A 27,825-nucleotide genomic window follows, 5' to 3' on the forward strand; every position below is an offset into this window, starting at 1 on the left:
CGGTGCGCTGGTGTCATCTTTCGGGTTACTTTGCTGGTTTGAACAAGTTTATTCGCAGTCTCGACATAGGGTAGGGCTAGATTTTTTTAAAGAAGCTGAATAAGGCAGCAGCATCTCTGCTTTATTGACTTTGGCAACCCTTTCGCTGAGCAGATCTGCGTCCTAAGGTCTCTGCGGACCACACGTTTGTATGTCATCGACACTGGAGTAAACCCGTGTTGATCCACCAGGAGACGCCCCATCTTCTTAGACCTTGAGAATCTCCATCCTTTGATACCTGGAGGATGCCCATCTTTTGACTCTTCGAACCTGCCAGTTTGAGTTCCTCCAGCCTTTTACTGTGTATATGTGTTGCCATTTTCATTGAAAGCTCCAACTCCCTTGAACACGAGGATTATCCACTGGTGTGTGGACATTTAAGCCGGCTTGTGAGCCACGCAGAGGTTGTCAGTGGACTGAGAGCCACGCAGAGGTTATCAGTGGCCAGTAGCAACACTGATGCCCTGAGGCTGAGACCTCCAGAAGCTGAAGGGGACATCACTGCTGCCAAGGGTTACTTGTGAATGTCTCTTAGAGAGACACAGGTTGTCATCCCTTGAGGTGCCTTTGGAGGCCAAGTGGTGTGCAGAGTTGACCCTGTATTGTGCTGAACAGCGTCAGGGCCCTCCTTAAGGCCGCTTCGGTGTGGTTTTGATTTCAAGGAAATAAATATGGAGTAACAACTATTGAACCTTTGATTCTTTGAGTACAGTTATACCTAAATGTCTTTATGAAAGTATTGTCTGCGGAAGATCACTCGTATAATTTGGTATCTTTTGGCTTATAAATAATGTCTTTTTATGCTAACCTTTTGTTTTCTCTTCTACGCAGTTTGCTGCCATGTACCAGTCTGTGTCTGAAACCAGCCATCCTCTGCAGTCTGAGGACCAGGAAATTGGCATTGATCCCCTCCAGAGCTACCTGGGCAGGGAAGAGACGGGTAAGCTCCGTGTTCCCTGATCTGTTGTCTTCCAGTACCTAACCTTTGGCAGGGTCTGCAGAGAGCCCCCTTTCAACATTTGGTTCTTTCTGTCCTCTGTATTAGATGGGGCCAACTTTTGGATGGTTGCACCTAGGATATGTATGGCAGCACCCCGGCACAAATGTCCACTTCCAGCTGCATAGAAAGCTATTGACACACACCTGTCATGGTACTGACTGCATGTCTTGGGATATGCCCCAGAACACGCCTCCTGTAACATCCCCGCGTTATCAGACACCTAAAAACCCGTTTTCCCACTCCAAAAAGGACTGCTTCATTGTATTGCACGACAAGAAACCCTGCCCCCACCCAGCATGTACTTATAATTTCCTGTACATTTACTACATCATCATTTTATCAATTAGCACCACTCATCCTGAAGGATTTCTGGTTGGGGCCTATCTCCCCCAGAGTTTGGGTGGATCTGCACTGCAACCTCAGCAGCTCATCCTGGACACCTCAGGGCACCGCCTGGTGTCTTAAGCTGCCCCTTTGAGTCCTGTGACAGTCTTGGCATCAGCATGGGCATGTCTTGGTCTGCTTGACCAGCAGGCATTTGTGATGCCACCAGAACTTACTTGATTGGCTGAGAGCTTGTCATAGTGGGTGAATGTGGTAATCAGTCAACGGTTGGATGAATTAATAAGTGAGTGAATGTCTGTATATACAAGTGCATTAAAGGATAGTTGGGTGAATTGGTGAGTGGCTGAATGGATCAATGAGTGTGACCGTGGATGGATACAGACATGTTATAACAGTACTTCAGGATGAGGCCTCAGACTCCAGTAGCGCATAGTATTATAAAAATACTAAGAATTACCAAAGTGATGCCAGTACAAGCATTACACTAAGGCTTGCCAGCATCATGCCAAGAGTGCCGAAAATATATATATATATATATATATATATATATATATATATATATATATATATAATAATTGAATTACATTGTTAGTACCAACAATGTCTATTGGGCGGGCACCATCTTTCAAAAAGTGTCTTTAATACGCAAAACATTAACACCGATTTGGCATCGCAAGAATTGTGCAGGACTGGGCACTGTTGTGTAACTAATGCCTGCCCAATTCACAAATTACTGCCATTGTGTGCACAGGTCTACCCTCGTACACAGAAATCTGTACTGCATGCTCGGTTCCACCAGGAGTCAGTAATCCTAACTGCTTCTTTGGATTTGTTCCATTAGTAGAAATTCTTAGTGCTTGTTTTAAGCCCTTTACTCCATAATTTGCTCCAGCTCTCAGTCATCTTGAATGCTGCTTAGATTTGCCCCAGAAATCTTGAGCGTCACATTTGACCCATTACTTAGAACACGAGTCTGCCTGGGTGCATCTGCACCATCACCTAGGAAGGCAGATTATTATTTGGGGTGGACAGTTGCCAACCACAAGGAATAATGACACTAACTGGTCAGGGTGAATCCCAAAGTCACTACATTACCCTGAACTCAGTCCTCTGGTATCTGGCACCGAGCAGTCAGGCTTTACCAAGGGCAATGTGCAATGTATTTATGCAGTACCAAAGCAAGCAATAAACCCCCAAAAGTACTAAGTGCCAGTGATAGTCTATGGAAGCAGTACACTAGCATCTAGGCATGATTTCAGGCTGAATGCGATGGAGTGTGGCTCAGATAACCCACACAGGTTTGTCTCAGTCAAAGATTTTACCTTCTTAATTAGTCTTTTCCTCAAAATCCTCGGACAGGGCAAGCGTGAAGCTGTATCCAGGGAAGGTGCATAGAAATCAGTCACCTTTGTTACAAGGTCTCTGTGACAGTGCGAGGAGCAAAGTTCCAACTTTTCAGGAGCAGCTCTTCTTGGCCACTTCTAAGGATCTCAGGGACAGTATTCACTCCAGTAGAGGCCACCAGCAAGGTCCATTTGGTACTGGTCACTTCAGGAAAAAGGCCTCTTGCAGCTTCTTCTGTCCCTGTAGCCACAGAGGTGGTCAGCCAGTTGACCGTTTGAGTCCACTTCTTAGTCTTGGCTACTAGAGAGAGCTGGTCCGGTCCTTCAGTGCTCTTCTCGGGTTACAAAAATCAGTGTCCCATCCTTTTATGATCTTAGTGTTTTCAGGAAGGTGCCTCTCCCTTGCCAGGAGGAGTGGCCAGGGTAATGAGCAGTTCCCTCCTCTGTAGTCACTCAAAAGTAGTTTTGGGGGTAGCTCCCCTCTGTGTTTGGAGCCAGTCTGGGCGCAGGCGGGGGGGGGCAGTGAAGGGTGGCCATTTCCAGGTCTCATCTTACATTTGTTTACAAGGATAAGCCCAACACGCAGGCCATTGCCCCTGCTGTGGGAGAAGATTGCACACCACATTAGGGTTAAGCATGTGGCTAGACAACTGCTGGAAAGCTAATGTAAATTAGTCTACAAGAGCTTCTGAAAAGGAACAGATACATTTCAAAAAGTTTCTTTTCCTAAATACTTATTTAAAAATCGGATTTCTCTGTTGAATTGGGATTTCAATAAATGTTTAAAACAGCCCTTGAATGACATATGTAACTGTTTTCTCTCCAGTTTTACAGATTAACATTTATTTTCTGGGCTTCGACTTATTCTAGAATTCAGCTGCAACCCTGCCAGTGACAAAAGCCTTCAGTCATAGTCACTGCAGAAATATGCTACTTTTTATTATGCTCATGAGCCACTTTTAAATTTGAGACACCAGTCCTTGTTGTGCTAAGGTGTATTCAGAGGTAATTTCTTAATATTTAAAAACAGGGTTCCCGCCTGTCAAAGGATTATTTGACAGGTCTGCACTGCAGGTTTTAGGCTGCGCTAGGTAGTCCTGAAGCCATATCTTCTCTGTCACTTTAGTGGATGGCACAATCAGTGCTGCAGTCCACAAGTCACATTCAACTTTCCATGTCATGGGTGTATCCGGCAACGTATTCTATGGCCTTATAGGAAAGGTAAATATGCAAATTAGGGTTGCCATTTATGACCTGTTAAAGGGGGCGCACAGGCAGTTTACGCCTGGTTAATAGAGGTAAAGTGAACGGAGTTCTAAATCCAGCAAAACAGATGGGGCAAAAATTGGGGAGAACCCAGTCAACAAATGGTAATTTCCTATAATCTCTAAGGAATACTACTATGTTCAAATTTGGGCCATTACTCAAGAATCATTCGTGCATGTTGACATTTTTACTATGGCCTGCTAATTCTCAGTACCTACCGATATTTACATCATTACTTTGTACAGTTACATTCAATGTTCATACTTACCAGCTATGATGCTACATTTGCGGATATTAAAGTAGTGCATTTTCCCATGTAAATGACCGTGTCAATGCCGATGACCCTGCTCAGTTTTTACCAGTGGTCATTTCTTCTGCTCGTTCCTCCTCACGCGCTCAGCGTCTCAAGACTCGGTTCCTCAGGTCATTACTAGGCGCTCCTCAAGTGAACAGAACTGGCCTAGTACCTCCGGTCGTTGAAATGCTGCGAGCTAAAATGGAGTTAGTAGGGGTGCTGTAACTGTGGTCCTTACTAGATGTCTGTGTGAAGTGGAGTCAGTAGGTGTGCTGTAATCCTTACTTAGAGGTCTGTCTAGAGTCAACGGGGTGCTGTAACTGTGATCACAATGAGATGTCCCTCTAGAGTCAGCAGGGGATGCTGTAACTGTTGTCCTTACTAGATGTGTGTCTAGAGTCATCAGGAGTGCTGTAACTGCGATCCTTACTAGATGGCTGTCTGAAGTGGAGTCAGTAGGTGGGCTGTAACTGATCCTCACTTAGAGGTCTGCCTAGAGTCAGCAGAGGGTGCTGTAACTGTGATCACAATGAGATGTCCCTCTAGAGTCAGCAGGGGATGCTGTAACTGTTGTCCTTACTAGATGTGTGTCTAGAGTCATCAGGAGTGCTGTAACTGCGATCCTTACTAGATGGCTGTCTGAAGTGGAGTCAGTAGGTGGGCTGTAACTGATCCTCACTTAGAGGTCTGCCTAGAGTCAGCAGAGGGTGCTGTAACTGTGATCACTACGACATGTCCTTTTACAGTCAGCAGGCGTGCTGTAACGTGATCCTTACTAGATGTTAGTCTAGAGCCAGCAGCCGTGCTGTAACGTGATCCTTACTAGATCTCAGTCTAGAGCCAGCAGGCGTGCTGTAACGTGATTCTCACTAGATGTCACACTAAAGCCAGCAGGCGTGCTGTAACTGTGATCCTTACTAGATGTCAGTCTAGAGCCAGCAGGCGTGCTGTAACTGTGATCCTTACTGGATGTCAGTCTAAAGCCAGCAGGCGTGCTGTAACTGTGATCCTTACTAGATGTCACACTAGAGCCAGCAGGCGTGCTGTAACTGTGATCCTTACTGGATGTCAGTCTAGAGCCAGCAGGGGTGCTGTAACGTGATCCTTACTAGATGTCAGTCTAAAGCCAGCAGGCGTGCTGTAAGGTGATCCTTACTAGATGTCAGTCTAGAGTCAGCAGGAGTATGCAACACCGTCATTAATTAACAGGTGCCCTGCTCACACAGACTCCTCTCCTACCCCAACAGGGAAAAAAACAAACTAAAGTGCTGTTCTTATATCCGTGCTGTAAAATGCTAAAGGTTGCCCTGCCCCAAGAAACCAATCTTGCAAGGAAAGTGAGCTGCCAGCTCCCTATTTCCTTCTCAGATCCTTCGCAAAAGGTTTAATAAAAAGATGAAGCAATGCCCCTAGGGTAACCAGATGTCTGTGTGTCACATCTGCACGTGTGTATCAGAGCGGTCAGCCGCTGGGGAGTGCAGTGCCTTGCTGAATAATAGATCTGTCTAGTATAACTGTCCTGAATGATTTTACCTGTAAATGTTGTGTAACACAACCAGTTAGATTGTCCAGTGACCGAGAATCCCTGGGCTTTACGTTCGGAAAGCAAACCATGCATCTGGTACCAAAGTGCTGCACAGATGCACGTATCGCAGGAGAAGAGGGCTTTCAGAAACCAGGATATCGGCAGCTGCCAGGCTGACTGTCACCAGCCTCTGCCTGACCAGGCAGAAGGTCAGTCTGTGGCCTTCCTTACCCCATCTCCAGGTGGGATCTTTCACAAATCCAGGAGGCCTTTCAACTCAAGCTCCCGCAGCCTCCGGCTGACAGTACTTGGTTTCTGCGGTGTCTGTCCATTGCGTGTCCTTCTTCTGGACATACATTCTGTGCAGTGATAGCCAACCTGAGTCTAGGAAGGCCTGATCCATGCCAGGTTTACCGATGTACACATGGGTTAAATTTACATAGCTTAATTCAGTCAGTGGTTGTCCCTAAAACGTGGCCTTGCTGTGTCCCGCCGGGACATGCCTGCACACCCCTGGATTAGGATGCCTGTGCCAGTTTAGAAAGTTGCTCAGAAGCTGCCTGTTTCAACAGCAGTGTCTCCAGCAGACTATATGGCCAGATATCGCTGATGCCTCAGGATAGATTGACCCTTACACCCCCCAAAACACTCAGCCGCACAGTAGCCCATTGTGTTTTCAGTTTTATTTACAGCTACTAGGTGCCTAACCTTAACATAGACACTAATACAGTCATTTTTCCTAACAATATCTAAAAACATGTTCCTGCGCATCCACAGAAATTAGTTTCGAGTGAGATCATGACTGGTCCCAGTGTCCCTTGCGCCGACCCTCCCTTGCCCAGCCAGAAATTGACCTGTTGGGTCCCTCCTTAGGAGAGAACCCCACCCACCTACCCCCCCTACTGGGATGAGTAACAAAGAGAAAATCCGGTGGCACTGAGCGGGGGCCCTGGAGGAGCGGCGTCTGCTCTGTCCAAGGTGGTGAGCAGGAAAGCGACCTGCTCGCTGCCCCTTCTATGGGTGGGGCTTGCCACTCCCCGACAGGTAACGACCCCGGAACCATGGGCGTAGGAAGTGTGGGGGACGCGGGGGATGTATCCCCCCCCCCCCAAGATTTTGGAGGCTGGGGGACGAAGGTGGGGGAGAAGATCTAAAGAGGAAACAGAGTCCCACTCACCCTGATGCCTGCAGGCTAGAAAGGAGACTCTGTGAAACACAATATTTGTATTTGACTAAGATCACACCAGTTGGTGAAACAGTGAAGTTGAGATTGGGCCCAGATTTTTTCTTTTCACACAACAATTTAGCTATTTGAAGGGTATATTTTTCTAACATTTATGTTTAATGTTTTGTTATCTAGGTAATGAAGGGCTTGATTATAGCGTGGCTAACAGGGAGAAGCCATATTTCATTTTTAGGCCGTTATGCCTAGCGTTATTATTTATGTTGTTGTTATCGTTACATACTTCAGCATATTGAAGTATAGTATCTTTTCTTTATCTTTTCTTCACTGTACTCTGAAACAATCTAGCCTATGCCACTGCACACTACACCACTTTTCTCCACTCTGTGCTACTCTACGCCACTGCAATCTATGCTGTACCACTCCACTCTACATCACTCTACTCTGCAGCACTCTACACTACGCCACTGCAATCTATGCTAGTCTACTCTAACCATTGTACACTACACCCCTGCACTCTGCCAGTGCACTCTTCACCACTTTACTCAAAACCAATGCACTCTATGCCAATCTACTCTGCACCACAGCACTCTATTCCACTGCTTTCAATGCCACTGTACTCTGCGCCACAGCACTCTAGGCGACTGCCCTCTATGCCACTCTACAATTCACCACTGTACTCTGCGACCCTCTAATCTGCAACATTACACTCTGACACTGAACTCCACACCACTCTACTCTGCACCACTGCATTCAATGCCACTGTACTCTGTCCCACTGCACTCTTTTCTGCACCACTGCACTCTTTTCTGCACCACTGCACTCTTTTCTGCACCACTGCACTCTAATTTACTCTACTCTACACCACTCCACTGTAGGCACTTCACTCTACTTTGAAATCATCTCCTCTATGCCACTGCAATCTACGCAACTCCACTCTATGCTATGCCAGTCTAATCTACCCTGCACCACTCCAATGTACCCTGCGCCACTCCAATCTGCTCTGCACCGCTCTATGCTACTGCACTCTACATCACTGTGCTCCACTCTGCAACAATCTACTCTTCACCACTATACTGCACTCTGCCGCAATCTACTCTATGCCACGGCACTCTATGCAACTCTATTCTACTCTGCACCACTGTACTCTAAGCCACTCTTCTCTACTCTGCATCACTCTACATCACTGCACTCTACACCAATGCATTTTATGCCACTCTACTCTACACCACTGCCCTTTATGACACTCTACACTGCACTCTGCCACTGAACTATACTCCTCTCTACTCTGCACCACGGCTCTCTACTCTGCACCGCTCAACTATATGCCACTCTACTGCACTCTACACCAATGTACTCTATGCCACTACACTCTATGCCACTCTACTCTGCATCACTGCACTCCACCACTGCACTCTACACCAGTCTAGTCTGCCTTGCACCACTCCACTCTATGATGCGCCGCATAACTCTGACACAGCACTCTGAACCACTGCAACCTATGCTGTGCCACTCCACTCTGCTCCCCTCTCTTCACCACTCTACACTACTGTACTCTACGCTAAACCAGTGCAGTCTTCGTCCATACACTCTACACCACTTTACTCAAAGCCAATGCACTCGATACCACCACACTCTACACCAATCTACTTTGCACCACTGCACTCTATGCCACTTCACTCTAGACCACCCAACTCCACTCTATGACACTTCACTCTGACATTACACTCCATGATACTAGACTCTGAAACTCTATTCCATTAAACTCTAACACTTTCTCCACTCTGTAACTCCCTACACAACTCCCTATACGCCACTCCATTCCACTTTACTCCACTCTATGCCTCTACAATACTCTACTCAACGCCACTGCACAACCCTCTATGCCACTCCACTGTACAACAATGTACTATGCTCAACAACACTCTACCCAACTTTCTCTCTGCTAGTTCACGTTACTTTACTTCACTCTACTCCAGTTCACTCTTATTTATGCCTTTCCACTCTACGACACTCTGCCACTCCACTCTCTGACACTCTATTACACTGTGACACTACTCCACTCTACTACTACTTTATGGCATTGGCGCTTGATTAGAGATTCAGATCTCTATTGATTGCCTTGTCACTCATATGAGACGTGAGTCCGATTTATCTTGGCCGTTTTGGTTACAAGCACTCTGTAACCCTTTTAACTCAAGCTTAACAAAGGCTTAGGATGATCCTGATACTTGTCTAGGGGATCGAAATATCGTCGGCCAAAGTACCTTGACTTGAATTTGTGATATTGTACATAAGTTGGCATAAGCATAGGTACCATGAGCTAATGACTTCTTGAATCACTATTTGAGTCATTCATGTAAAAGTGGGTGTATAAAAGCTTGTAAATCATTATTGTGGATGCTAACCTTGTAGGAAAGTAGCCTCTTTCTAGCTTGGTTACCCCCACATTTGGCCTGTTTGCCAGTGTGTTTGAGTGTGTCCAATGGCATCCTGCTAATCGGGACCCCAGTAGTTATGCTCTCTCCCTTAAATTATGGTTGTTGTATACTGGTAACCCAGTATTTCACCCAAGATTGGCATACTGGTGCCCCCTTATAAGTCCCTAGTATATGGTACTTTGGTACCCAGGGCATTGGGGTACCAGGGGATCCCTCTGGGCTGCAGCATTTTTTTTGCCACCCATAGGGAGCCAATGCAAAGGCTTCTGCAGAACTGCCATTGCAGGCTGCATGAAATGGTGCATGCACCCTTTCACTGCCAGTTACACTGCACCAGGTCACTTATAAGTCACCCCTATAGCAGGCCCTCCAGCCCTGAGGGCAGGGTGCAGAGTACCTGTGTGTGAGGGCACCCCTGCACTAGCAGAGGTGCCCCCACGACCTCCAGGACCATTTTCCCAGACTTCAGGAGTGTGGGGATGCCATTTTACATGTGTACTAGAAATAGGTCACTACCTTTTCCCAGCTACATAATGCTAACTCCGAACATAGGTATGTTTGGTATCAAACATGTTGGAATCATACCCCAAGGCTTTTGTAAGCATTGGTTGTATGATTTCATGCACTCTGGGGGCTCCTTAGAGGACCCCCAGTATTGCCATTCCAGCCTTCTGAAGTTTTCCAGGCAGCCCCAGCTGCTGCCACCTCTCAGACAGGTTTCTGCCCTCCTGTTGCTTGAGAAGCTCAAGCCCAGGAAGGCAGAACAAAGGATTTCCTTTGGGAGAGGGGTGTTACACCCTCTCCCTTTGGAAATAGGTTTGGAAGGGGTAGCTTCCTTCCCCAGGCCACTGGAAATGCTTTGAAGGGCACATTTGGTGTCCTCCTTACATAATCCAGTCTACACCGGTTCAGGTATCCCCAGTCCCTGCTCTGGCACGAAACTGGACCACCACCCCAGGTGTGCTGCTCAGAGCTCCTCCAGAGGGTCCCTGGGTTTTGCCGTCTTGGATTCCAAGTTGGCAGTGAACGCTGGGAGCATCTGAGTGGGCAGTGCCAGCAGGTGGTGTCAGAGCCGTCCCCTGATAGGTGCTTACCTGTTTAGCTGACCAATCCCCCTTTCAGGGCTATTTAGGGTCTCTCCTTTGGGAGGTGATTCAGATTGCAAGACTCCAGCAGGAATCCTCTACATCCTTTACTTCACTTTCTCACTGAAGAAACTGCATCTGGACCCTCCAGGAACTCCACAAACTGCAAAGACGACTTCTGCAACATTGTATCTCCAGCTCTTGCCAGCAAATGCAACTGTTTCCCGGTCGTGCATCCTCGGAGGACAGCCTGTCTTCAGTCTGCACCAGAAGAATGAACGAATCTCCCTTGGAGTGAAGGAGTCACTCCCCTGCTTCAGCAGGCACCTCTCTGCAACAATGACCATCTGCGTGGGTCCCCTCTCCTGACAAGTTGCATGGATCCTGCATCACAGGTGGTGGACTGAAGTGGTCCCGATGGTCCTGACGTCCTACTATCCAACTTTGGTGGAGGTAAGAGCTTGCCTTCCCACGCAAGACAGTACCCTGTGCACCACATGTTTTTCAGTTGCCAAGGCGTGTGGCATCCTTCTATGAAATTCTTTGTGCACAATGTAGCTCCGCCCCCCAGCACTCCTTCCTGAGATGCACAGCTTCCTGAGTGGCTCTCTGGCGGCGTGGGATCCTTTGTTTTTGTGCTGCGTGGGCCTCCTTTTGCAACTCCTTTGTCCCCGTGCTGGGGGACTCCTGTGTGCGCTGGCTGGTATTTTGTGGGCTCTCTGAGTTGCTGAGAGCCCCCTCTGACTCCCCCTCCTGGGTAGAGTCCACCAGGTCCCTCCTGGTCCCGGGCAGTGCCATTTTCCGCTAACCAAGAGCTTTGCCTGTGCCAAGGCTTGTTGGTGGAATCCAGCAATGCAACCAGACTGCAATCATCCATCCGGTGTGGGATATCATCTGCACCAACCTGCATCCATCTTCTTGGGTGCAGTACTGACTGTTGTTCTTCACCAGTGGTTCTTCTTTTGCACCTTGATTCAGGTTAGCAGGGGCTCCTGTCCTCCCTGGACTCTTCTGTGCTTCTTGGACTTAGTCCCATTCTTCCACAGGTCTTTAGGTCCAGGAATCCACCCTTTGTGTCTTTAAATATCTTCTGGTTCTTGCATTATCTTCTTTCTCGTGTTCTTGTGTGTTCTAGGAAAGTTACTGTGATTTACTCCTGCTTTCCTGGGCTCTGAGGTGGGTTCTATTACTTACCTTTGGTGTTTTCTAATACTCCTACCGCCTCTCTACACACCACACTTGCCTAGGTCGGAAACAGACATTCGCATTCCACTTTCTTAGTATATGGTTTGTGTTTCCCCGAAGCCCATTCCTAACCATTGTAATTTTCACTAATTGCACTGTTTTCTAACCGTTTTTATTGCTATTGCTGCATACTAGTGTATATAATTGGTGTATTACTTACCTCCTAAGGGAGTACAGTCTCTATGGTATTTTTGGCATTTGTGTCACTAAAATAAAGTACCTTTATGTTCGATGGCATCTGTCGCTGTAGATACGCATGTTCTGCAATAGCTCGCCATCTGGTGTTGGGCCGGAGTGTTACAAGTTGTTTTTCTTCGAAGAAGTCTTTCGAGTCACGGGACCGAGTGACTCCTCCTTTTGTCTCCATTGCGCATGGGCGTCGACTCCATCTTCGATTGTTTTTTTTCCGCCATCGGGTTCGGACGTGTTCCTGTCGCTCCGAGTTTCGGAACGGAAAATTAGCTAATTTCGGAAGATTTTCGTCGGTATTGTTGCGTTCGGGATTGGCGTACTTAGATTCCACACCGCATCGAAGATCGAAGAGCTCCGGTGCCCTTCGGGGTAGTTTTTCGATACTCCGTCGGAGCCTGGTCGGCCCGACCGCGTGCTGAAGAACGCCGATGGAACGGACCCCGTTCCGTTTCTGCCCCAAATGCCACAATAAATACCCCTACACAGACCAACACTTGGTCTGCAACCTGTGCCTGTCACCTGAGCACAGCGAAGACACCTGCGAGGCCTGTCGTGCGTTCCGGTCCCGAAAAACACTCCGAGACCGTCGAGCCAGAAGACTTCAGATGGCGTCCGCACCGACAGCCCAACGGGAGTTCGAGGAACAGGAAGAGGAAGGTACCTTCTCGATCCAAGACTCAGACTCCGAAGGATTCGACGATACACAAACCGTGAGTAAGACGTCGAAATCCACTCAGAGGAACATTTACAAGGCCCAGGGGACGCCACTGCCACCAGGCCATGGCTCGACCCATAAATTCGGTGACCGACCGTCGCACCGAAAAAGGCCCAAACAGTGCCGAGATCGTCCGACTCCGGTCGAGACACCGGCACGCAGCCTTCTCGGGACCGAGAAAGTGCTGGAGACAAGCCTCGACACCGAGATGCCGGTGTGGACACGGCTCGACGCCGAGACAGCGGCACCGAAACAGATCGACGCCGAGAGGTTTCGGCCCCGAAAAGGAAAAAAGTCACCTCGGAGCCGAAAAAACACGCAGACAAAGTTTCGATGCCGAAACAAACTGCAAGCGACCCAGCTTCAGGCTCTTATACAGAAGAGCACTCGCTAACCTCCCAAATGCAGAAGCATAGGTTTGAGGAAGAGCTACAAGCAACTGATGTGGACCATACGCAAAAGCGTATCTTCATTCAGCAGGGGACAGGAAAAATAAGCACCCTTCCCCCCATTAGGAGAAAGAGAAGGTTGGAGTTCCAGACGGAACAAACACCACAACCAAAAGTGGTGAAAAGAGTTACCCCACCACCCTCTCCTCCGCCCGTGATTAACGTTTCACCAGCACAAACTCCATCACACTCCCCAGCTCACACCACCATGAGCCAGGGTGACCAAGATCAGGACGCATGGGACCTATACGACGCCCCAGTGTCAGATAACAGTCCGGAGGCATACCCTACAAAGCCATCTCCACCAGAAGACAGCACCGCGTACTCTCAAGTGGTGGCTAGAGCAGCACAATTTCACAACGTAAGCCTCCACTCAGAACAGGTCGAGGATGATTTCTTATTCAACACACTCTCCTCCACCCACAGCTCATACCAAAGCCTGCCTATGCTCCCTGGTATGCTCCGGCACGCAAAAGACATCTTTAAGGAGCCGGTCAAAAGTAGGGCAATCACACCAAGGGTGGAACAAAAGTATAAGGCGCCTCCTACGGACCCGGTTTTCATCACTACACAGCTGCCACCAGACTCTGTCGTTGTAGGAGCAGCTAGGAAAAGGGCCAACTCTCACACATCTGGAGATGCACCACCCCCAGATAAAGAAAGCCGCAAGTTCGATGCAGCTGGTAAAAGAGTCGCAGCACAAGCTGCAAACCAGTGGCGCATCGCGAACTCCCAGGCACTACTTGCGCGCTATGACAGAGCCCACTGGGACGAGATGCAACATCTCATTGAACATCTGCCCAAGGACTTACAAAATAGGGCAAAACAAGTGGTTGAGGAGGGACAGACCATCTCCAACAACCAGATACGCTCCTCCATGGACGCTGCAGATACAGCTGCACGGACAATTAATACATCTGTAACTATCAGAAGGCATGCATGGCTCCGAACGTCTGGATTTAAACCAGAGATTCAACAAGCAGTTCTCAATATGCCTTTTAATGAAAAAGAACTGTTCGGTCCAGAAGTGGACACAGCGATTGAGAAACTCAAAAAAGATACGGACACTGCCAAAGCCATGGGCGCACTCTACTCCCCGCAGAGCAGAGGGAATTACAGCACATTCCGTAAAACGCCCTTTCGAGGGGGGTTTCGGGGTCAAAGCACACAAGCCAGCACCTCACAAGCCACACTGTCCAGTTACCAGGGACAGTATAGAGGAGGTTTTCGGGGACAATATAGAGGAGGGCAATTCCCTAGAAATAGAGGAAGATTTCAAAGCCCCAAAACCCCTACTACTAAACAGTGACTCACATGTCACTCACCCCCTCCACACAACACCAGTGGGGGGAAGAATAGGTCATTATTACAAAGCATGGGAGAAAATCACTACAGACACTTGGGTTCTAGCAATTATCCAACATGGTTATTGCATAGAATTTCTACAATTCCCTCCAAACATACCACCAAAAGCACAAAATTTAACAACACACCATTCCAATCTCCTGGAGATAGAAGTGCAGGCACTATTGCAAAAGAATGCAATAGAATTAGTGCCAAACACACAAATAAACACAGGAGTTTACTCACTGTACTTTCTGATACCAAAGAAGGACAAAACACTGAGACCAATCCTAGACCTCAGAGTAGTGAACACTTTCATCAAATCAGACCACTTCCACATGGTCACACTACAAGAAGTATTGCCATTGCTAAAACTACACGACTACATGGCAACTTTAGACCTCAAGGATGCTTATTTCCATATACCAATACACCCATCGCACAGGAAATACCTAAGGTTTGTATTCAAAGGAATACATTACCAATTCAAGGTACTGCCTTTCGGATTAACAACCGCACCAAGAGTCTTTACCAAATGTCTAGCGGTAGTCGCTGCACACATAAGAAGGCAGCAAATACATGTCTTCCCATATTTGGACGACTGGCTAATCAAGGCCCATTCGTTCATACAGTGCTCAAATCACACAAATCAGATCATACAAACCCTCTTCAAACTCTGGTTCACCGTCAACTTTACAAAATCCAACATTCTGCCGCGCAAGGTACAAGAATACCTAGGAGCCATAATAGACACATCAAAGGGAGTAGCCACTCCAAGTCCACAAAGAATTCTAAATTTCAACACCATCATACAACGCATGTATCCAACACAAAAGATACAGGCAAAGATGGTATTACAACTCCTAGGCATGATGTCTTCATGCTTAGCCATTGTCCCAAACGCAAGACTGCACATGAGGCCCTTACAACAATGCCTAGCATCACAGTGGTCTCAAGCACAGGGTCACCTTCTAGATCTGGTGTTAATAGACCGCCAAACTTACCTCTCGCTTCTGTGGTGGAACAACATAAATTTAAACAAGGGGCGGCCTTTCCAAGACCCAGTGCCACAATACGTAATAACAGATGCTTCCATGACAGGGTGGGGAGCACACCTCGATCAACACAGCATACAAGGACAATGGAACGTACATCAAACAAAACTGCATATCAATCACCTAGAACTTCTAGCAGTTTTTCAAGCACTAAAAGCTTTCCAACCAATAATAGTTCACAAATACATTCTCGTCAAAACAGACAACATGACAACAATGTATTATCTAAACAAGCAGGGGGGGACGCACTCCACGCAGTTAAGCCTGCTAGCACAAAAAATTTGGCATTGGGCAATTCACAACCAAATTCGCCTAATAGCACAGTTTATACCAGGGATCCAAAATCAACTCGCAGACAATCTCTCTCGAGATCATCAACAGGTCCACGAATGGGAAATTCACCCCCAAATTCTGAACACTTATTTCAAACTCTGGGGAACACCTCAGATAGACTTGTTTGCGACAAGGGAGAACGCAAAATGCCAAAACTTCTCATCCAGATACCCACACAAACAATCCCAAGGCAATGCCCTATGGATGAACTGGTCAGGGATATTTGCTTATGCTTTTCCTCCTCTCCCTCTCCTTCCTTACCTGGTAAACAAACTCAGTCAAAGCAAACTCAAACTCATATTGATAGCACCAACTTGGGCAAGGCAACCCTGGTACACAACGCTGCTAGACCCATCAGTGGTACCCTGCATCAAATTGCCCAACAGGCCAGATCTGTTGACACAGCACAACCAAAAGATCAGACACCCAGATCCAGCATCGCTGAATCTAGCAATCTGGCTCCTGAAATCCTAGAATTCGGGCACTTACAACTTACCCAAGAATGTATGGAAGTCATAAAACAAGCCAGAAGGCCATCCACCAGGCACTGCTATGCAAGTAAATGGAAGAGGTTTGTTTGCTACTGCCATATTAATCAAATACAACCATTACACACAACTCCAGAACATGTAGTGGGTTACTTGCTTCACTTACAAAAATCTAACCTAGCTTTCTCTTCCATTAAAATACACCTTGCAGCAATATCTGCATACCTGCAGACTACCTATTCAACTTCCCTATATAAGATACCAGTCATTAAAGCATTCATGGAGGGCCTTAGTGTTCTTGGTGGTATAATTCTCCTACCTGTTCCTTCATGGAACCTAAATGTTGTCCTAACTAGACTTATGGGTCCACCTTTTGAACCCATGCACTCCTGCGACATACAGTTCCTAACCTGGAAGGTGGCATTTCTCCTCGCCATTACTTCCCTAAGAAGAGTAAGCGAGATTCAGGCGTTTACAATACAGGAACCTTTTATACAACTACACAAAAATAAAGTCGTCCTAAGGACCAATCCTAAATTTTTGCCAAAGGTTATTTCACCGTTCCATCTAAATCAAACAGTGGAACTTCCAGTGTTCTTTCCACAGCCAGATACCGTAGCTGAAAGGGCACTACATACATTAGATGTCAAAAGAGCACTGATGTATTACATTGACAGAACAAAAAACATCAGAAAGACTAAACAACTCTTTATTGCATTTCAAAAACCTCATGCAGGAAACCCAATTTCAAAACAAGGTATAGCCAGATGGATAGTTAAATGCATCCAAATCTGCTACCTTAAAGCTAAACGACAGCTGCCCATTACACCAAGGGCACACTCAACCAGAAAGAAAGGTGCTACCATGGCCTTTCTAGGAAACATCCCAATGCAAGAAATATGTAAGGCAGCCACATGGTCTACGCCTCACACATTCACCAAGCACTACTGTGTAGACGTGTTATCCGCACAACAAGCCACAGTAGGTCAAGCTGTATTAAGAACATTATTTCAGACTACTTCCACTCCTACAGGCTAATCCACCGCTTTTGGGGAAATAACTGCTTACTAGTCTATGCAGAACATGCGTATCTACAGCGACAGATGCCATCGAACTGAAAATGTCACTTACCCAGTGTACATCTGTTCGTGGCATCAGTCGCAGTAGATTCGCATGTGCCCACCCGCCTCCCCGGGAGCCTGTAGCAGTTTGGAAGTTACCTTCAATTATTTATATATGTGTCATCTCAACCTTAAATAGGTGCATACTTAGTCACTCCATTGCATGGGCACTATTACTACAATTCAACTCCTACCTCACCCTCTGCGGGGAAAAACAATCGAAGATGGAGTCGACGCCCATGCGCAATGGAGACAAAAGGAGGAGTCACTCGGTCCCGTGACTCGAAAGACTTCTTCGAAGAAAAACAACTTGTAACACTCCGGCCCAACACCAGATGGCGAGCTATTGCAGAACATGCGAATCTACTGCGACTGATGCCACGAACAGATGTACACTGGGTAAGTGTCATTTTCATTTTGTAACACTGAGTATTTTCTTTCATGTGTGTGAGTACTGTGTGACTACAGGTGTATTGCATGAGCTTTGCATATCTCCTAGATAAGCCTTAACTACAGCTACCCATAGAGAGCCTGGCGTCTAGACACTGCCTACATGTCACTAATAAGGGATAACTGGACGTGGTATAAGGTGTACGTACCATAGGTACCCACTACAAACCAGGCCAGCCTCCTACAAACCACTGTACTATATAGGTTACTTTTTTCATTTTTTCTTGTAATTGGTGACATTGGGTCATCCAGATAACTTGTGTAATGCCCGAATACCAGTCTTTCTCGATTTCCCCTGTTGATGTTTTCCCACTACATTTGATCTTTTATATTTTGATTGAATAAATGCATAAAACATTCCATTTGCATACTACTTTAATATCATTGTTTATGGGAGTGGTGTTGCATTTTATTCAAGGGACCCCTGTTCCTTCAAAGTTAAGTTTACTGCTCAATTCTAGGACACTCTACTTACTCCATGATACTATGCCACACCAGTCGATGACACATCATTCTCCTTTATGCCATTAACTTTGAGCCATGCTGAATAGTAGTCTCACTAGTGTTCAGCATGGCTAAAACACATTGGCAAAGGCAATAGAACTTGCATAGGCGAGACCTATTGGCTATGCCAATGCTTGTTTATAAGGTATGAACTTTAAGGTGACTTGCAATATCCTTATGTACACAGGGGGTATTTTACCCCATATAATACATGGTCACACCACCAACTTTCCCACAAACCACTTAAAACCCTAGTGCATAGCTTCTGTCATTCCAAGCTATTAAAGTACAGAAGAAGAAAGAAAAGCAACATTCAATTTTTTGCTTTAAACAGCTGCATTAATTGTGCTCTGTGACCTGATCTGCCAGTTACCTTGGCTGCTAGCTCTGGATGAAGGCATTGTAATGTCAGAATTCGACTGTAATAACCCTATCATATTCATTTTCTGATGTATGTATTTTCTTTATAATCAGTGAATGTCTTTTCTTTACACGCAGTGGCTTGGTGCATCACAAACAGCCGTTTCTAAAGACATTAGTGACTGTAGTTTATACAGAGATTAGAGAATCCATGTTTATATAGCCCGTAACTCCCAAGAGCTTCTTCAGTTGAAATGCTTCTAGATATGACTGTTGTGGAGCTGAGCTTCCCAAGATCACACACAAGAGTAGAAGTGTTATTAGAACTATGGTTTCCGATCACAGTTTACAACTGTTGTACCTAATCGCTTTTGATATCTCCAGTGCGGTTCCAATTAGCATGAGGCAAAGGGCATGATGGGTGTGGGGCTCAAAGGGTATGTTCTTCCTTTTTACCCTCCTACCTTTATTTGCTTGGTGCATGAAGATGCAAGGTTAATCAACATGTTATTTTCACATTTGAGCTAATTACTTTTTGAATTTAAAAAACAATAAAAGATACTTTCAGACTGTGAAAACATGCCTTCCTTTCTCCCTATTTCACTTCCAATATATATGATTGTGTATATTTATCGGAGCCTGCAGTTCGTAAACAACGAGCGATTTGTATAGTGTTGATTGAAAGTCCCCAAGGCTGTCCCTGTCCCCCCCCCAAGAAATGTATTGTCTCCTACACCCCTGCCCGGAACCACTACCTGTGCTGCTGGGCCCGCAACCCTGGCTCATGGCGTGGAAGGCCACGGCAGGCCGCCATCCCCAGCTGAGGCCCTGGCTCACCGCCATGTGTACGGCTCCCCTCGAGTTGGGGAAACCCTTCTCATTGCGCTCCTCAGCAGTACTGCTCATGGCATATCCTCGCCAAGGGACCTCTGGCTGCTAGGTCCAGGCGCTGTGCTGTTCGCCCATTCCGTAAAATTGCACAGCTGTGATACTTGTTACTATTGAAAGATGGGGCTCTGTCCTCCCTCTCAGGCTTGTCTCCTTAGATTGTATCCTTTTTCTTTCCTGACCTCCCGGCTGCTGACTGCTTTCCTTACGCCACTGTCCATCTTCCCTTTCCTGTCCGGTCCCCTTGGCTGTAGTCAGCCCACTGAGCTCTGAGCCCTTATTTCACCAGGAGGGCACAGATCGCAGCCGTCACTGGGTCTACTTTCTCAGGACTGCTAGCATCTTTCCCTAAAAGGATCAAGCACTCAGGTGTGCCTCTTGTATTGGCCCGGTTCATGGTATGTCTAAAACTAAGTAAATAAGTAACTAGGCCTCACTGCGGAAGTGGAGGGGTCTGTGAGGAAGTACAGGTCTGTGAGGTGTCGAGCGAGGTCTGTACGGCTCTGTAGGTGTGTATGTCTCCCTTTGTCCTGCCTATACAATACAATACATTTATAAAGCGCACAGTTGCCTCCGAAAAAGCGTCCAGGTGCTAGCGTTCTCAGAATGTATAGACAGCAAGAAAAAAACTAATAGGCACCGACTACTTTTCAAACAAGTAGGTCGTCAGAAGTTTCCGGAAAACTGGTTCAGAAGGTGCCAGACGGAGGTAAGTAGGCAAGGAATTCCCTGATTCGGCGGTAAAGGAAGAAAACGATTGAGCACCTCTCCTTGCCCTGTCGGTCCTCGGCACAAGAAGCAAGTGTTGTCCACTGGAACTAAGCGTTCTCTCCTGCCGATAAGGCAAGTTCTCTCCTGCCGATAAGGCAAGTTCTCTCCTGACGATAAGGCAAGTTCTCTCCTGCCGATAAGGCAAGTTCTCTCCTGCCGATAAGGCGATAATCGTTTCCTGAGATAACCAGGTCCTTTCAGTTCACCTGCTCTGTATGCAAAGGTGAGGACTTCTTATGTAATGCGGCTACTGATCGGTGGCTGGTGCAGCCTGCGCCGAGAGGACGTGGTGAGCTGCGAGCTGCAGAACCAGCCGAGCTGCCGCATTCTGAATAATCTGTAGCCGATGGAGGAAATGAGAGGGTAGACCCAGGTACAAGCTGTTAGCATAGTCTAATGTCTATGTTATCAGGGCATGAATAATAAGCATGCGGCAATCCTCTGGGATCAAATGGATCATCTTCCTGATCGACTTCAATGTCAGCAAACAGTTGACCGAGACAGCGCTGACCCGGGATCCAAAGGATAAATTGGCATCAGATGTTACCCCAGGTAATGTACCACTGAGGCCGGGGAAGGGGGAACCCCTAACTCAGAAGGCCACCAGTTAGAAGCATCTGGCCGGGAGTTTATGCAAAAAAACAATCTCGGTTTAATTTGAGGCCGTTTTCACTCATCCAACCCCCATACTGCATGATGCAGTTGTGAGTTTTAGCCTCTTGTACCACCTGTTGATCGATACATGTATTTACGTCTATCAGTGCCTTAAGTGTTGTTGTGCCTTACAGTGTCCCGGTTGAGTTGAAGTCATCTCTTACAGGAGCTGATCACATTATCCAGGGTCCTTGGTTCTTATATACCCATTGCTCACCGTTGAGGAGGATTTGTGCCTCTAATGCACTCCCAGCAGGTCCCCTCTGTCCCATGCACTTAAACCTTCAGCCATTCCTTGGGTCTGAACAAACCTCTCACTTCCGGCCACTACTCGCTTTCTGTGGGCACCCATTACACGTCATGGTCTAATGCATGGGCTCTTCGTCTCAGGTTGTTTCTAATCTGAAAGTCTGGACATTTACCACAGGTCCTGCACTGATGGACATGTTCTGGGTCTCTGGATGTTTCCTTTCTGAAAGTCTTCACCTTTGTCACAGGTCATTTTATAATGAAGAGATTAGTGGTCTCATGTACATCACAACTCATAAGTATCCTGTTTTAAATCTGTTCATTTTTATATATTTATTGAATGTCAAGTTATAAGTAACACGTTCTTGCCTCAGGTTATTTCTGTTCAGATAGTCTTCGCATATATTGCACGCCTTATTGTAATTACCGCAGTGCATGTAATAATGAATGAAGTCTATACACCGGGCCAGACTGGGAACCCAGAGTAGGCCTAGCCATGTTCGCCAGCCCCTATGGGGTACATCGCGAGCGAGCCTGACCACTGCATCGGGGCTTGGGAGTATTCTTCCCCAACTCCGAGAACATTTTGGAAAAAATGGCAACAACGGTGCATTCTACAACACATTTTTCATTATATAGTTATTTGTATTACTTTTTAAAGCGTAGTAAATGATGACCTTACAGTGCACCGGGATACAGCAATCCTTTCTGGGGTCAATGATTCCCTCATCATCACCCTCTAACAGCACCTCACATCTCTCCATAGCCCCTCTCTCATGTGTATTTCATCTGTTTTATAGCGCCTCTTACCAGTGCAGGCTGTTGGAGCACTTTACCTCATACATACAGAGACAATGAATCACACGAGTGTAAATCAGTGTATAGAAAATGTTACATAAGACAAAGGGGGACAACAAGGTGTAGGAGTCACATGTCATCCACACTGGTGGCGTTTGTAAAGAGTGCTTGGTCCTGGGGAAGCATAAACTCAGGTCTCAAACATAACATAGTGGATAGGGCTGGCTTTACTAATAACAATTTACTTCTACCCACACAAACCCCTTGGAGCAAAATTAGGATAATCAAAGACTGGGGGGAAAAAACATAACTTTCTATCCTGTACCATGCAGCTTGCATGCAGCTCTTGGGCAGTTCATAGCTCACTGTGCTAGATTACGACTTAAACTTCTGAACTACACATTAACAAAATGATCTCTGTGACACAAGCAGCATCCCACTAAGCTGTGCACATAAAACACTGTTCTGTGATGTCCATAGTACATGTTCTTTGCAGCAGGCAAATTAACCCCCTGTGCTGCCTTAGATGAGTCAAAAACGCCTACAGACAAAACTCAACCTTTCTCCATCAGGTCCATTAATCACCAATGTTTTCTTGGTACTTTTGTTGTTGCCTGAACAGCTTGATATACAAGGAACTTTTCAGTGCTTTTAAAACTGTTGCACTGCTACAAAACCGGCCCTCAGACATAAAAGCAGCCCCCACCTTTCCAGCCTCTCAGGGAAACACCTGATGCCTGGTCCGGCCAGTCCGGCCTTGTCATCAGTGCTTTAAATGGGCCACTACTGTCCGGTACGGAGTACCAGCACTTTTATTTTTACAGGTAGAGCAACTACACTTCTCAAGAAAAACGTAATACTTTTAATTGCAGAGTACCTGCACTTCTCAGAAACTTCTCAGGCACTTCTGTTTTCCCCCAGTGTTCAAGCACTGCAGGACATGTAATGCTGAATAAAGTCATTGTGTCCATGACAATGCATGTAATAATGAATTACGTCCTTGGCCTTTATCGCTGGGCATGCAGTAATGAATTAAGTATTCTCCTGTATTGCAAGCAGTTATAATGAACTGGTTCTTTGTCTCAGATTGTTTCAGTTCCAAAAGTCCTGACCATTATGGTGAAGTCACGTTATAGGAGCCGATGGTTTGTCTCACGTTTTTTTCTGTCTGTAAGTCTTCATTTATCTGAAGTGGGTGTAAGAAACATGTCCTTTGTCTCTGATTTCTGAATTTCTTACCGTTGCTCGTGTTATTTCTCGGGTTCTTCCTGTTTGTAAACCCTTGTTGACCGCTGAGCCTGTGGTTCTTGACACATTACACTCTTTTATGCAGGAACTGAGTCTGCTGAACCCTTTGTTGGTGCTCCAGACATCAGGGCATGTGTTACCCGGACATATTCAAAGCTCCACCGTAGACGGCCGCATGTTTTACACACAGCTGTCTCCTGTTGTGTGGGAGTGGTGACTGTATGTGAAGTGTGCCTGCCTCACACGCGTCCAGCTCTTGGTGCTTGTGTGGAGTTCATTCCACAGTAGTTTTCTGCCAGTGTGCACCTCCAGAGTACCAGAAGCTGCTGGTTCTGAGTGTCTTTTGTCGCTGTGTGTCTGGTCACAATGTAGTTGTGCATTTTGTATTTCAAGATGTCTCTTGAGAGGAAGATTCTGCTGCGTTCGATTCACGTTCCTTCAGGTGGGTGTAGCCAGAGCGCTAAAAAAAAAAAAAGTGGGCGGACTCTGTCCGGTACTGAGTACCTGCACTTCTTAGCACAGTTGCAGTACTTGTAATGGGAGAGCACCAGCACTTCTCAGGAGCAAACAGGTACTCTAAAGCACTGACTGCAGCAATCATTCTGTGAGCAGTGACCCTGTTTTATTCCACGTCATGCCTACGTTATTCTTTTTTTTAAGAGATATCTTAAGCTATGGTCACAGCCGTACCATACCCTAACTTTGTAGATTTCACACTGACTCCATCTTACAACACCCCACCTTACACCCTAATACCCGCTTTAACCTCCATCTCCCTAACTGCGACGCGCCCACCTTCAGCGCGCTTTCACCTGAAATGGGGGCTGCCTTTTATTTCTACATTAAAAATTAAGAACTATCCATGCTGTCCCCTTTTCTTTCTCTTTCCTTATTTAGTTTCAAGTGTGGCCCCGAAACTTACCGCCTTCCAAATGACCACGCCACACCCCGTCCACCAGGTGTCTGGCACCACTTCTACTGGGCGGTTCTCCGTCCTGACCCTTAAGTTTGATATCCCCTGCCGCCCGGAGGGGCTGCTGCCCCCACCGATGGCGTCCACTCTTGTGGGCCCCACCCTGTGCAGGCGAATCTCGACCTTTACTTTCCCAGCTTTGGATCAGGGCTCAAAGCCCAACTCTGCCATCAAAACCTGTAAGAGCAGCGCCAAGAGACCTACCTCTAGGTAGTGAGCGCTACACGTCCTTCATGGTTCACTCATTCCTCTGATCGTCTGGCTGTGAGCGGGTGCTGAAAGAGAAAAAAATACTTCTGGGCACTGCAGATCAGTTATTATTATCTAAAACTGTCTCGAAAACCTACCCGAAAAATATAAAAATTGAAATCTCCCCCTCCCCCCCTTTTTTTTTTTTTTTTAATACAGGAATTGTCAAATTTCAAATTTCTTTCTTAAAATAAGCCACAACTTTAACATTTGTAGTAGGCTGGCAAGGACAGAGCGAAAGATATTACCAGGCCCACGGTGTCTCCCCTCTCACCAATCTCTAAATGCAACTCTAAGATTTTTATAAAGCCAGGCATGTTCTTGGTTCTGCTCCTCAGTTTGGTTTTGAATTTTTTATTCCCTCTTAAAAAGAAAAAAGAGCAGCTCATCAGAAGTATTGGGTGAGGGGCCTCCTCCCCTAGAGAGGGTTCTGCTTCTGTTGAAGTGATGGCTCGATGCATCCAAGGAGCCTTGGGGGAATATTGGAAGCCTTGTAGGTGTAAGGCAGGGGTCTTCAGACTGGGCCGGGCCCCCTGGGGTGGGGGGGGCTCAAATGATCCCAGTGGGGGCGCCAGACTCTGGCCAAGAGAAGCATTATGCTCATAGCAGGACTGTGTTTTAATATGAAGAATGAATAGCAGTAAACCTCTCTGTAATGGGCCATCATATTCTGTCATTTATATCCAAGCTGAGGGTGTGTCAAAAGGGGAGGGACTCCAAATACTCTTCAAATGCCCCACTCCCACTTCTAATAATCGCACTGTGGATACTTGTAAAGCCTGCTGCCCAGAATGTTTGGCATCATATATTAGATTGCATTTTTAAAACAGTAACAGAACTTAACTACAAAGTTTAAATTAGTCTACACATATTCAAACAGCGCCAGTTTAATCAAATAATTGTGAACATTTTATCGGGGGACCCTATATATTTTTTTGGGGGGGAAGAGGGTGCAGCATAAAAAAGTTTGGAGACACCCTGGTGTCATGGTATGGCCCCTTCTAAACAGCCATACACAGCAGCTTAGGGTATGTTTAGAAAACGTGTATTCTAGTCCCTGTTTCTACTCGAGGGCACACAATGACTCCTCCCCCGTTACTTCACCAAATTACTTCTGCACCACAATTACCTCTATTGCCATTTCATTATGCACCATTACCTTTTCAAGGGGCAAAACGTTTGAAATAATTACATTTTTAATGAGTCGTTTCTTTTATTGCTAATTAGCGTTTGGATAGTGCGCATTGTGTAGTGCACGGCGTCCTCCTAGCTTGCCATAGCAGTGCCTTTTTGACAGTCAGTGCCCTGAGTACTGAACATGCCCATTAATATGTTTCAGTAAATAACTTTAAACAATACTTTAAAACCCATTGTATGAACTAGAATGGAAATGAATGCAGGACCATTAGTGGCATGATGTTAGGCTGTGCATCGGGGTGTCTATGTATGTCATGGGTTTTGTGTAGCACCCTAGAAGCCCATCTTCGAAGCACAGAGCGCGGAGCAGAGGGCGAGAGCCTGGTATTGCTTTCGAGTTGGTTTACAATGGGACTGGTAACCCGGCCTGGGATGCAGGAGCAATGCACCTTGAAGACAAGGGTTTTCAGTTTCTTTCAGACTGCTATTATTCGAGGAACAGTAACATATTTTGATATGTAATAAATAATATTGAAAATTATAGGTTCGATGGCATCTGTCGCTGTAGATACGCATGTTTTGCAATAGCTCGCCATCTGGTGTTGGGCCGGAGTGTTACAAGTTGTTTTTCTTCGAAGAAGTCTTTCGAGTCACGGGACCGAGTGACTCCTCCTTTTGTGTCCATTGCGCATGGGCGTCGACTCCATCTTCAATTGTTTTTTTTCCGCCATCTGGTTCGGACGTGTTCCTGTCGCTCTGAGTTTCGGAACGGAAAGATAGCTAATTTCGGAAGATTTTCGTCGGTATTGTTGCGTTCGGGATCGGCGTAGTTAGATTCAACACCGCATCGAAGATCGAAGAGCTCCGGTGCCCTTCGGGGTAGTTTTTCGATCCCCCGTCGGGGCCTGGTCGGCCCGACCGCGTGCAGAAGAACGCCGATGGAACGGACCCCGTTCCGTTTCTGTCCCAAATGCCACAACAAGTACCCCTATACAGACCAACACTTGGTCTGTAACCTGTGCCTGTCACCTGAGCACAGTGAAGACACCTGCGAGGCCTGTCGTGCGTTCCGGTCCCGAAAAACACTCCGAGACCGTCGAGCCAGAAGACTTCAAATGGCGTCCGCGCCGACAGCCCACCGAGAGTTCGAGGAACAAGAAGAGGAAGGTACCTTCTCGATCCACGAATCGGACTCCGAGGAATTCGATGACCCACGAACCGTGAGTAAGACGTCGAAAACAACACATAAGAAGATTGACAAGGCCCAGGGGACGCCACTGCCACCAGGCCATGGCTCGACCCATAAATTCGGTGACCGACCGTCGGCACCGAAAAAGGCCCAAACAGTGCCGAGACCGTCCGACTCCGGTCGAGACACCGGCACGCAGCCTTCTCGGGACCGAGAAAGTGCTGGAGACAAGCATCGACACCGAGATAGCGGTGTAGACACGGCTCGACGCCGAGACAGCGGCACCGACGAAGATCGACGCCGAGAGGTTTCGGCCCCGAAAAAGAGAAAAGTCAGCTCGGAGCCGAAAAAAGATGCAGACAGGGTTTCGGTGCCAAAACAACCTGCAACCGACCCAGTTTCAGGCTCTTATACTGAGGAGCAATCAATAACCTCCCAAATGCGAAAGCATAGGTTCGAGGAAGAGCTGCAATCTACAGATGTAGACCATACGCAAAAGCGTATTTTCATACAGGAGGGAACAGGGAAAATAAGCACCCTTCCCCCTATTAGAAGAAAGAGAAGACTGGAGTTCCAAACTGAACAAACACCACAAACAAAGGTGGTGAAGAAGGTTACTCCACCACCCTCTCCTCCACCTGTAATTCACGTCTCACCAGCACAAACTCCATCACATTCCCCAGCTCACACCACCATGAGCCAGGGTGACCAGGATCAGGACGCATGGGACTTATACGACGCCCCAGTGTCAGATAACAGCCCGGAGGCATACCCTACAAAGCCATCTCCACCAGAGGACAGCACTGCGTATTCTCAAGTGGTGGCTAGAGCAGCACAATTTCACAATGTAAGCCTCCACTCAGAACAGGTCGAGGATGACTTTTTATTCAA

General features: G+C 46.8%; 1 protein-coding gene across 4 annotated transcripts in view; it reads left to right on the forward strand.

Moving 5' to 3' along the window:
• The window catches only part of TBC1D5 (TBC1 domain family member 5), a 1,391,198-nt gene that overhangs the window by 475,683 nt on the left and 887,690 nt on the right, over nt 1-27,825 (forward strand). For all 4 annotated transcript variants that reach the window (XM_069212078.1, XM_069212077.1, XM_069212079.1 and 1 more), the window contains one exon: nt 871-979. In XM_069212078.1, coding sequence (XP_069068179.1) covers nt 880-979 — 100 coding nt within the window. In that variant the 5' untranslated portion in view covers nt 871-879. The remainder of the gene's footprint in view (nt 1-870; nt 980-27,825) is intronic.

The sequence above is a fragment of the Pleurodeles waltl genome, chromosome 10 (genome assembly GCF_031143425.1).
Source record: "Pleurodeles waltl isolate 20211129_DDA chromosome 10, aPleWal1.hap1.20221129, whole genome shotgun sequence".
NCBI lineage: Eukaryota > Metazoa > Chordata > Amphibia > Caudata > Salamandridae > Pleurodeles > Pleurodeles waltl.